Source organism: Leptonychotes weddellii, unplaced genomic scaffold (genome assembly GCF_054177405.1).
Source record: "Leptonychotes weddellii isolate Sample4059 unplaced genomic scaffold, ASM5417740v2 HiC_scaffold_2598, whole genome shotgun sequence".
Lineage (NCBI taxonomy): Eukaryota > Metazoa > Chordata > Mammalia > Carnivora > Phocidae > Leptonychotes > Leptonychotes weddellii.
The window spans coordinates 554-13,296 of NW_027851907.1; the positions used below are offsets into that span (position 1 = coordinate 554).

The 12,743-nt window shown below is 37.3% G+C and overlaps 1 protein-coding gene across 1 annotated transcript; it reads left to right on the forward strand.

Moving 5' to 3' along the window:
* The first annotated feature begins 283 nt into the window (after positions 1-283).
* On the forward strand, positions 284-12,579 carry LOC145718941 (NADPH oxidase 4-like). The gene is made up of 3 exons (XM_081810440.1): positions 284-1,242; positions 4,668-4,695; positions 11,888-12,579. The coding sequence occupies exons 1-3, from the start codon at positions 1,105-1,107 to the stop codon at positions 11,962-11,964; spliced, it is 243 nt and encodes an 80-aa protein (XP_081666566.1). The 5' UTR covers positions 284-1,104; the 3' UTR covers positions 11,965-12,579.
* The last annotated feature ends 164 nt before the right edge of the window (positions 12,580-12,743 follow it).

The window sequence follows — 12,743 nt, forward strand, 5'->3', positions numbered from 1 at the left end:
TAGCATTCCAGTCCTTCTTTCACTTCTATTTGTGTTTGTGAGTCCTTCAGAACTCTTGGCGTATCTACAGCTCATGTGCTAGGTTGGAGAGAACCATGAAGTTTTCCAGTTTCTACACAAGTTTTCTGTTGAATAACTACATACCCTGTATTGATATAGACTGTAATGGTTCACTAACCAGTTTCAGGTCACTTATCTCATTAAGTCTCCTATTTCTGTCATTGTCATTTTACAGAGAGTTAACCTAGGGTGTTGGTAAGCATGCAGTGTGGCCAAGAAAACCAGATTTCCGATTAATTATCTGTCGTTCTTTCTAGTACATTGTAATGTACTGTTAATCCGAACCTTATTTCACCTACAAGAAGAGATTGGGAAGGGAGAAGATATTCTCATCCAATGTACAAGTTCGTTTGCTCCTTCCTTGTCTGGCCTCCTCAAGATAATTTTCCTTTTTCCTAGCTGTGCCAAAATGAATTTGTCTTCAACTCTCTATTAATATACTAACACTTCCATCTTCTCTGTGAGCTCCGCGTCTGTTGAGCTCTCTGTTTACTGTGCCAGTGTGGGTAGATTATTAAATGGTAATTATTATTTTCCTGAATTTTTAATCCCAATGAAGTGATTACCAAGACTTTTGCTGTGGGGGTTAGGAAATTTAGGAAATTCCTTCTTGAATTTATGTGAATTTAATGAATTTATTGTGAGAAATTTTAACTGGCTAAAAGTCTTTCAGTGGGCCTATATTTTAGGTTGAGTGGCAGTGAAATATACAAGGCCTATAACAGATTTGGAGCTAGAGGAGAGGGGAAAAATGTAGAAAAACTCAAATATCTAGGAGCTGCTTAAATAAATAAATACATGGGCATATTATCACACACTGACATGTGTTGTTTCCTAACCCTGACTTGCTAGAGGTATTTTATTCTAGCCTTTGAAAATTCAGTTTCTTTACATGATTTCTTATACTCAGCTGTCTATAATCAAGACTTGTTGTGTCTTTAAAATTTCCCCTTGCAATTTAATATTTTATTGCTCAGGTAGCTGTCAAAGTTTGACACTGTGTTAGCTTAGGGAGAGGAAAGGCGTCCTCTTCACGGAGTGTATATGAAAATCCCACTGATTTGTGCCCCGTGTGATTCCACAGGTGTGCACGTGGCTGCCCATCTGGTGAATGCCCTCAACTTCTCAGTGAACTACAGTGAGGATTTTGCTGAACTGAATGCAGCAAGATACCGAGATGAGGTGGGTGGTCTTTGTCTTCTCATTCTTTCACTTTTCGTGAGCTAATGAAGGTCTGTGGTTTTCATGGAAAATTTGTACCTTGCTGCTCCTTTTGAGTGCTTTTAAGATGCAGTTGTCAAGTTGAGTTTTGTTCCTTTTCAATAGAAAATATAGGTAATTACTGTTTCACAGTCTCTCCTGCTGAAAATGGGAGTTCGAGAGTGTCTCCTTTTTATATTCTGCAGCGTTCGGATGGCAGCCACTCAGGCCGGCCTTCTGCCTCCCAGCAGTATTGCCTGGTTCCCATCCAGTGGAGACTGTCCAGTGTCTTTACAGGGCACAAGTTTTTTTTAATAAGTCAGATACTGCACTTGGGGGCGCAGGAAGGGCAGAAAAGCAGATTGACTCTTTAAGGATCCTGGATCATCTGTTTATTTGACTTAAAAATATTACTGAGTTTTAATGGTTACTCTGCTTTGTTTTAATCCTTGAAATAGGTGACCTTGAGTTCAGTTCTGTAGCAGGCAGCGTCTGACTTAGGGCTGCTTTTCTCCATGGGAAGCCACCCATGAGATGAAATTGTATGTGCAGGGTGCTGGGTGAGAGCACGATGAACACATATACAGCCCTGATTAGCTCTCTGTCGCTCAGGACTTCATCTTGTCCTCAGATCTCCTTCCCGGAACAAAACAAAGGGAAAACTAACAATGAACACAGAAACAAATCACGAAACCAAAATAGCAAGCAGTCTTTGATAAGTCCTTTGATGAGACGCTAGTATCCTTAAAAACGCTGATATGTTTAAACTGTTCTGGGTTGGGGTCAGGCATTGATATTTCTTGAAAGTTCACCAGCTAATTGGGGGTGAGCACCCAGCATTAAGAGCCACTGACAGAGCCAGCTCCTTCGCATGCCACTGGAAGCTCTTCATATGTAATGATTCCAGAACCCAGAACCAGGTCGGTCTCCATGTCTTTCTCCTGCTGCCTCCCCCCCCATTTCTCTCTCCCCCTCAGCCCACAGCACATGGGCTTCCTTGCTTCCTACATCTGCCATGCACGTTCCTCTTTATCTTTCCTTCTTTGCTTCTCTCTTTTGTTTTTGTCATCTTGGGTCTTTAAGAACTAAAATGGTTCTCTCATTTTAATGTTGTATACTTGGAATATTGTAAAATATTCCAAAATTTTAATCATTTTAGGTTTTTAGTTATTTCCTTTCATTTTATGAAGGATGTGTGCCCCAAATAAAATATTTTAAAACCCTCAAGAAGTTTAAAAGTGAAACCTTCTCCTCCAAAAGTAGCCGCAGTTAATAACTTTCTGTTCTCTTATATTTTGAGAGGCATTTTATGAAACCTGTTCCTCAGCAATTTTCTTGTTTCCATAGTTACATGGACTGTAGCTTGCTGTATCAGAAAGTATAGATCTATCATTCTCTTAATATTAATGTGCAATAGTTTATTTTTAGCCCTTTCCTTATTCACAAATGTTTAGATTGTTTTTGAGTTTCTGTTATGAACCACACTCCAATAAATTAATTTTTTATATGCTTCCACTAGGCAGATTCCTAGAAGTAGAATTTAGTTTCAAAGGTATGTACGTTTTTAGTTTTGATGGATGTTGCCAAGTTGCCTTCCAAAAAGGCTTCACTGGTTGACCCACTTCTACCAAGTTTGTCAGAATGCTTATATCTGCCCCTCAGTTGTTTTTGTTTTTCTTTAATTTTTGCCAATCTGACAGATGAAAAATGGTAACTCATTGTTTTAATTTGTATTTCCCCTTTCTTTGTTTCCTTCCTTCCTTCTTTCTTTTTTCCTCCCTCTCTTCTTTATTTTAATAAATATTTTTGAGCCCCTCGTAGGCGTCAGTGTGCTAGAGGAGGATGAAAATACACACACACACACACTGCATGCATAAACACATAGTCTTCTGTGACTTGTCTTTGAGAAAGATGCACCCTGTTGTCCTGTGTTTTGTACTCTCTGTCTTCTCCAGATTTATAGTGACCCACCCTCTAGCTCCTGGGTGGCACGTTCTTGATGACCTAGCCGAATCTGCCTCATCCTGTCATCTGCAAAACTCTCTCTTACCCTCACATTCCATCTCCATTCCCTGGCAGTAGGAATTGTTCCATCTTCTGAGTTCCCACAGCTATTTGTTCATATTTCTGGTATTACCACTTTGTTCAGCTGGTCTTGTATTTTCACTGGTTGTTTATATATTAGGTTCCTCTAGGTCATCCTTGAGCTGCGTTCCTAATGGCCGAGGTAGAAGTCATCTGGCCCCAGTGGGATGAAGAGCTATTGCTGGGCAAGTGGCCCTTATTCAAGGCTTCTGAAATTATTTCATATGAATGGCTTCCCACTTTGGATATAGGGTGGCCTGACTCCAAAGTCAATGGAGGCCTAAGAAAGAATTTCCAAAGTTGTGCAATATTGAGCACCATTAGGATGAAAAACAAATCCACAAATCTCCTGGGGATTGACCTCAGTTTTCCAGAAGATAGAAAGGGAGTTGCCTAAGGTCCATTTCACCACGAGAGATGTAGTGTAAAGGACAGATTACACCAACAATATTACTTTTTATAATTCTGAGTAATAAGAACCTGTCCTTTTTATTTGAGTATCATCACTACTTTGCATGGTATTTGAAACATTATAAGTATTCAATTAGTATTCTTTGCATTGAATTTACAGCAACAACCCTCCCTACATATTTTATCACTTTTGATTCTGTCTCCACATCTTATAGGTGCAGTTTGGCAGTTATGGTGGACAAAGTATATATTAATATTTCCACATTATAGTCAAAGATATTGAGTCTCAATTGGTCAAAGAGTGGGCTTCAGGCCACTACTACTAGCTTGTAATTAGCCATTAGGATGAAAATCTACATTTTCTGAATCTTTATCCAGTGCTTTTTCTTTCTCAGAAGGACAGTCTTCTTTGTGTTAGATTTTTTTAAAAGATTTAATTTTTTATTTGAGAGAGAGAGAGAGAGTGTATGTGTGTGTGCATAAGTAGGGGGGAGGACAGAAGGAGAGAGAGAAGCAGACTCCCTGCTGATCGTGGAACCCAACACGGGACTGGACGTGGAGGGCTCAATCCCAGGACCCTGAGATCATGACCTGAGCTGAAGGCAGATGCTTAAACAGCTGAGCCACCCGGGCACCCCTGGATAGATATTTTTAATTTTTCAACTGAGAAACTGAATTAGGGAAGGTCTGAAACATGCTAGTGAGTGACAGAGGCAGGACTCCAGCCCAAATATCCTGGTTCCAGAACATGTGTTGCATGAAAACATTATGAAACTTGATTGAATTTCTCATTTCCACTGAGAGAATAGTATCGTAAATGCCTAATGGATCATAGCCAGCAGATTCCTTGTAGAATTTTACATTATCAATGTTTTGTTTTTCAGTCAATTTTTTTTTTCCCTTTTTCTCAGGATCCTAGAAAACTTCTCTTCACAACTGGTAAGTTGTTATTCATTGCTCTTTCTGAAAATTCAGGGAAATCTTTGAGAATAAGCATCATCAAACTACACAGCAATTAAATATATGTTAAAGTAGAACATGGAAAATTTGCAACCAGAACAAATGTTACCAAACATAAGTTGCAACGAAAACAGAGGGGCAAGGCAAACAGTGGGGTTGGAATGAATGAAGAGTAAAAGTAACTAAATACATTTGCCTTCCATATGTTCTTCTAGTGACAACAGTGTGATGCCATATGGTTATTGAGGACCTGCTTTGTGCCCCTGGCTGTGGCAAGTAGTATTGGAGATAATACACATGAAATAGGCACCTACCCTCAAGGTGTTGAAAAGAAACACCAAGCACTCTGATTATCGATGTAGTTCTTATAACTCAGTAATTTAGTAGGACATTTGGTGCTCTTAAAGCCTATATAAAAAGAGGAGGAACAAACAGTCGTTAAAATCAGTTATTTTTCTTGAAAGGTGTTTCCTTTTTCATCTGTAATTTACTTTTCCTTCTCAAGCATACTGTCCATGAAATCTCAGTCTAGACTATTCATTTGTTAAAGCACGTGTAAACATCTCAAAATTTTGTCCTGACATATAATTCTTACTAAAATTCTTCTCTTTCTCAACCGTACAATTATAAGGATGAAAGCAGAAAACTGCACTTGGGGGATTTTTAGCACATTATTTCAGGGATAAGGATGATTAGGTCATTGAGATGGTCTGTCATAAAGGCTTGGCTATCATAAACACCCTATTAAGGATCAAGATTGCATATAAGACTGAGGCATGGCTCTGTCAAATGCATTGTTTTTCTTTTCAATCAGTTTTAAGATGAAAATAGCGATAATTCTGGTGTTTTCCCCTTCCCTATCACAACTATGTATTTAGATTTATAAAATATGTTTTTTTTTTTCCTGTTTATGTATGCATGATGTTTGCCACTTATGAAGTATTTCACAGTTTTCTCTTTAGGAACACAATTTTAGTTTTGCTTACAACTTTGCTCATTGAAATCATATTTTTTATGTAAGCCTTAAGAATTGGATGAGGAATAGGAAGGAGAAAAAACAGAAAAACAAAACCTTATGTATGAATCAGTGTATGTTTTGGTTCATAAATTCATTGTTTTGATATTATTTTCTACCTCACCAAGTATAGGTGAAACATTGGGACGTGTAAAATGTTTGAAAAAGTTTAGTTTTCAAACATATAAAAAGATTTCTTATATGACCAAGATATGAACCTTAGTATAATCAATACCTGTATAGAAGCAGGTGATCTCTCCATATAGTATGAAACCCCACCATTCTGTCTTGTTTCCCAGAAGTTCCCATGAGTGGTGTTGGACTAACTAGAAATAATATTTAAAAACATAAATTTCCTGGCTCCATCCTAGAGAGTCTCTGTTGTGTGACCTGACGGTATGTTTCATTAACCTTCCCATGTACCTCAGGAGCCTCCGTTTCACCCGTACTAGGCATCTCATCATACTCTTGTAATTCCCTTCTCGCAACACCTAAATTTTGTCTACTCTTACCCGATTCTCTCTCTCTCTCTTTTTAACCCAGTCCACTTCTGTTCATCCTTTGAGTCTCAGCTGACATGCCCCATCATGCACACATTCATCCCTGATTCCGATAGGCAGAGCTGGTCTTTTTTGTTGGCCTGGGTTCCTAAAAATACATAGTAAAGTGCTATATTGTAGAATAATTTCTATTCTTATGTGTATAATCTTTTCCACTGGAAGGTGAGCTTCTCAGGTTTGAGGTAGGGCTCCCCCTAGGGCATGCAGGACTCTAGGTACATATTTTTTTTTTTTTTTAAGATTTTTATTTATTTATTTGACAGAGAGAGACACAGCGAGAGAGGGAACACAAGCAGGGGGAATGGGAGAGGGAGAAGCAGGCTTCTCTCTGAGCAGGGAGCCTAATGCGGGGCTCAGTCCCAGGACCCTGGGATCATGACCTGAGCCAAAGGCAGCCGCTTAATGACTGAGCCACCCAGGCACCCCTTGTGGAATTTCTGTCAATACAAACAATGGGAATCACCCCAAATCAGCATATCAGCCTCATTTTGGTGTCCCAGGCTACATCATTTCATGAAAGAAGTAGTGTGCTGGCCAGAAGGAGTCATTCAGTTCCCAGCTTGGAACTCAGCCTCAAGCCCCAAAGTATGAGTCCAGAGCTTCGAGGGCATCTGATTGACCCTACCAAGTAGTAGGTGAGAGAACAAAGTAGAATCAAAGGATGGCAAGGAATAAGAGACCGTTTTCTACAAATAGACTTAATTTAGTTTTGTATTACTAATACGTCTATGACTAAAACTTTTTCATAGCTATCATTGAACGTTGTTAGGTGCAGTGCCTAGGAAAAATCCTGTTTCTGATCGAGGAATGCATGCATGTTTTTAGATGTTCTAGTGATAAAGACTATTTCTTATTAGTTAATATATTTCTTGGATTTTGGTTTGTATAATGTTACATAGAGTCTTCTCTCTCTCTCTGTCCTTAAATATTTTTCAACGTAATCTACAACTGAGAAATTAACATTTATTGTTTCGTAGAAACTAAAGCCTGTGGCAGTTCGAGTGACATAAAATATGGTAGTTAGATCACTCAGTAAGAAATGTTAAAAATAATCCAATTAAGAACTTATAAAGAAAAATAATTTATAAAGTAAAACAAGTTTAAAAGATTGGATTATTCAAACATGCATTTCAAAACATTTGCTACATTATTTCCAAATTTGGTAATACCTTGTATGATGAGAATAAAATGCATAGCATCCAATTTCAATTAGAAAAATCCTCATAAACAAATAGAATTGTGTTTCCAGTTATGTTAGAAACAACAGGATAATGAGTACAAGATGGTATATTTCTGACCACATCTGGGTATGGATGAAAATGATCCCTCAGTTTCATCTAGAAATGGCAGTACACTGCAGTCATTCATTTTAAAGGCAACTAATTAACAAATCTAATATGCATAGATAAAAAGTAATAAGAATAAACATACAAGCATGTCTCTTTCTAAGGAAACAAGTTTAGATTTCGCTTCATAACTTGAAGGATTCAAAGAGACAGTGTACTTCACTTTGGCAAGTAACTTTGTCCAGTAAGCTTTGACTAACTCAGTCATTTCCAACCTGTGCTTCCTGACTCTTGGAATGTATGTAGTAATAGAGGCTAATATGTTGGGTTTTAGCTGAGCTGTCCTTGAAAGCTAGGTTAGGGTGCCCTTTGATGTACCTGGAAAACATTCAAACTTAGCTCTCTTTTAGCATTTAGTGCCCTAGGTTGCATTTGTCTCCTTATCCTGTCTTCCACATTGGAATTGGATTTCTCTTAGAGCAGGATTCATTTTTTTCCCCTCACTTAACAGTACACTACAGATGCCCAGAGAATATTTACTGAAAATAAAGCCAGTTGTTTAACTCTTCTACTTAGTACATAGACCTCCTTTATAGCATCCAGATAATCAGCCAGCTTCTGTTTAATTCCAGTGACACAAAAGCATAGCTTCTTAAGGTACTCCCTTTTTTTTGACCATTGTAATTGTAATAATTTTATTTATTTATTTATTTGACAGAGAGAGACACAGTGACAGAGGGAACACAAGCAGGGGGAGTGGGAGAGGGAGAAGGAGTCCTCCAGCTGAGCAGGGAGCCCGATGTGGGGCTCGATCCCAGGACCCTGGGACCATGACCCGAGCCGAAGGCAGACACATAACGACTGAGCCACAGAGGTGCCCCTGTAATAATTTGTTTTTAAAGATTTTATTTATTTATTCAAGGGAGAGAGAGAGCACGTGAGCAGGGGGAGGGGTAGAGAGAGAGAGAGAGAGAAGCAGACTCCCTGGTGGGTGTGGAGCCTGTCACAGGGCTCGATCTCACGACCCTGAGACCATGACCTGAGTTGAAATCAGGAGTTGGACACTTAACCGACTGAGCCACCCAGGCACCCCTAATTTTTTCTTTTCATTGTTAATTATAAGTAACTTCTTCTTCATTGATCTGGTCTGTTTATAAATTACAAACTCTGGTCTTTTTATACTTCTGGGAACTAGAAAGCAAATATGAATCCTTTAGATAAAAAATGTAACTTCATAAATCTGAAAGAATATTAAAAAGCATTGAATTGATTCTCCTAAGTTTACAGATGAGATCCAGTGAGATTGGGGTTTGTTCTAAGGGACAGTAACAGGACCGTTAATCCCAGAATGTGCATCCCATCGGCCAAGCTGTCTACTTCATCTTCAAATGACTGACGTAAACTATTTTACTACCCACCCCCTCAATCTTTCCAATACATTTTCCATGTTCCACTCTTAAAAGGAGTTCTCTAGTTAAATGTTTGAGGAAAGATCTGTTCAAACTTAGACTGGCCTCTCGGTACTAGTACTTCCCAGGGACTTTAATATACTCATGTGTCCTGTGACTCAAGGAATAGGTATTACACTTCTGAGTAATAGAAGTTAATACCTCAAGGAATACCTGAGTAATAGAAGTTAATACCTCAAGGAATTAATGCTCAGATAATATTCTTTGAAAATTGTGCCTCTACACTAAACATACTCAGTTTTTTCAGGTGTCCTGATGAAGTGATTGGTAGACATTCCATAACTAACCTTGGCATACTTAGAACCACATGGGAAACCTTGTGGGCAAACACAGTATACCTTAATGAAGCCCTAAGAAAATTATCGGAAAGGCCTCTCCAGCCACACATTTCACATCATGGAGCCATCTGGGATTCTACCATTTATTTATTCATTTGGTCAAATAAGGCTTTTTTTTTTAATTACTTGAAACCAGAGAGAAAGACCTCCTCTTTTTTTTTTCTTCTTCAAATGTATTGAGTTATAATTGAAGTACACTAAATTATACATATGTAAATTACATTACTCAATTGGTTTTGATGTGTGTATACACTTGTGAAATCAAGACCAAACTCAAGATGACAAATATATCTATCATTCCAAAAAGTTTTTTGTGCCTTTATAATGCATCCTGCCCTTTATTCCTCTTAGCAACTGATCTGCTTTCTATCACTGGAGAATGGTTTGGATATTCTAGAATATTATATAAAAGGAATCACAGTTAAAAGGAATCACAGAGTTTATGCTTTTGGGATTTTTTGAGGGGGGAGAATGTCTGGCTTTTTTCACTCGGTCAAATAATTTTGTGATTCATGTATGTCATTGCATATAGTTCATTTTTTTTAAAACTGGTGATTAATTTTCCAGGTACAGATACTACAATTGTCTATCCATTCATTTGTTGATGGAAATTTGAGTTGTCTACAGGCCTTAACTGTTAAAAATAAAGTGGCTATGAATATTTTTGAACGAATCTTTATGTAGATATATGTTTGTGTTTCTTTTGGGGAAATACTTGGGAGTGGAAAGGCTGGGTCATTTTATAGGCATGTTGTTCTTTGTAAGTAACATTTTTCTGTACTATTAGTCCTTTAACTTAGTACAATCATCTTGTTCTTCTCTTACCCCTAGGCAGTTAGTACTCACCTGGGGCAATGGGAAAAATGAGGAGAAGGGAGTGCCCTGGGAAAGAAGGGTAGAGAAGAGATGATTTGGATTAAGCACATCAGGAAATGGAAGTCTTGTTAGGCTTCCAAATCTGGTACATTGGGAAGACTGAGGAAGAAAAAGTATCCAAGTATTAATTATACAAAGACTAACTCCTTAATTTCTCATATGACTCTTTACAAGTAGAAACTTATTTCCACTCCACTGAGATTTCTAATGTTATTTTCCACTGTTTCTAAACTGTTGGGATTCTAATGATGCATACCTGTGTTGCTCTTCTCTCGTTCCCAGCTTGTCTGCTTCTGCTAGTGGCTTATAGTTCATGATGGCCCTTCTGTTTCCTAGGTGGTTCTTTGGCAAGGAGAGAAGTTGGGGGACGTCTGTGCTTTTGGAGATACAGTTGTTTCAGTAGCTTTCCATATAGATTTAAGATGGAATCTCTCAGCTGGGGCATTTGGGACTTACTGTTGCTTATATGATTGTAAGAGTAAATAATGGTAACTTATAGACAGGATATTTTATTTGGTAGGAATAAGATAATAAGAAATGAGACTATTGTGATTTTAGTTCTTGTTGATATAGCATATCAGCTATTCATTTTGGATATGCTATATGGGCTAACATTGAATTTTTAGCCATCTATCACGTCAATATTAAGTTTGAAAATCAACATGCTTGCACAGTTTTTTCTTTGTTAAAAAATGATGTTATATCATATCAGAAACCCTGATTACAGCATATTTTCCATACTAAGGAAATATGCCTGCAAGTGTTCTTAAAACATCAGCACTATAATTTTTTTCTTGAAATCTACTATTTTTTTGTTCTACGCTTGAAGTTGTGGTTTTTAGAAAACTTTAGATTTTGTTTATTTTTTCATTAAAATTATTCTATGTAGTGAATCCCAAAAGAAATTATTAGAATTGAAACTGAAGCAGCTACTAGTTCCATAAAAGGGGGGCTGAGAGAGTAAGGGAGTGTTAATACTGTGGGGGAGAAAACCAAAACAATAAAGGGTGCTCCATGTGAACCCAGCCCTGTTGTATATTTTTTTCCTCCTTTAAAACAATTTTATTAATGTATAATTAAGATATAATAAATTGCATCTATTTAATGCATACTCTCATAAGTTTTGACTCTTGCATATATCCATGAAACCATCAACATATATATAACAAACACTATCAATACAATGAACACATCTTAACACTCAGTCTTTAAAATTTCTTCATGCCTTTGGAAGTTTTTCCCTGCTGCCCCTCCCTGCCTCCCCATTAAACATATATTTAATTTCTGTCTCTTGTCTTCATTACTGACATTTGATCTTTGTACATCTGGTAGAGCACGTCCCTATAGAAGTATGTACACATTCACCGTTCTGAGTGGGATACTTGAAAAATACTAAGGCGGACTCTTACATTAAAGGTAGAAAGACTGCTTTGTCCTAAGTACCTTGAAATTGTGGTAATTTTGAAAAGGCTTTTTTTTTGAGAGGGAACATACAAGGAGATAGGCGATTTGAATTGGGCTTCCCACAGAGCAGCATAGTACTTTGGATTTTAAGGTAATAATTTTTTGTACTTTTTTTCTCAGTATGTTTTAAGTTAAAATGTACTTATATACATTTTTTTTATAGTTCCTGGCCTGACAGGGGTCGGCATGGTGTTGGTGCTCTTCCTGATGGTTACAGCTTCTACATACGCAATACGGTGAGTGTCAGAGCCATTATTTCAATGTTTACTGGCCAGAGTGTTTAGATTTTCCTCTGATTATCTTCACTTTCATATGAAGAAAAAGTCTTGATTAACTGGAATGCTTAGCCAATGCAATCAATATTCTGGTCAATGGACTATTTTGGATAACTAAGAGTGAAGTAGAGACATTTCTATGTATCATTTCCTGTTTTTGAAAATTCTCATTGTTTTAGTCAAATATTCTGTGTTGGTAAGGAAACACATGGAGAATTTTTAAAGACTAAGGAAATTTGAGTTCTTCAGGGTCATCCATCTGAAGGATAGTGTATCTCTATGAAACATGAGATTGAATTCAGCATGTAGGCAAAGGAATATATCCCCTTATAACTCATTTCCTGGTGTGAGTTTGTTTTGCAGCAATTTAATGTAGTAGTCTAAATGAAGCTTTGGAAATATGGTTAGTTGACATCTGTTAAAATAATCAGAAATATCTGCATGCATATTTATTCATCTAGTTACAAGACTTGGAGCAACTGCAGGTATACATTTTCATGAGCACTCTCACATGTTATTTCTGATGGATACACATTCTTATTTCATAATATTTTACAGCATCTTATGTTTCTGGTCAAACTTTTTGGTTAAGAAAGCAAAAAGAAGAGATAATACATAATATTCAAGAATCCCAAATCATTCTACTTGTTGAGATGTGAAATTTAATGGAAATGCACACACATGCACACACACATACATGCTTTGAAAATAATTGCCCAGTAATATTTTTTAAGATTTTAGGGC

Bases quoted from the DNA above. Each gene is read 5' to 3' on its own strand.
- LOC145718941 (XM_081810440.1), top strand. From the start codon at position 1,105: ATGAAAATCCCACTGATTTGTGCCCCGTGTGATTCCACAGGTGTGCAC. The intron at 1,243-4,667 runs GTGGGTGGTCTT...CCTTTTTCTCAG, and splicing joins CAGCAAGATACCGAGATGAG to GATCCTAGAAAACTTCTCTT. The intron at 4,696-11,887 runs GTAAGTTGTTAT...TTTTTTTTATAG, and splicing joins AAAACTTCTCTTCACAACTG to TTCCTGGCCTGACAGGGGTC.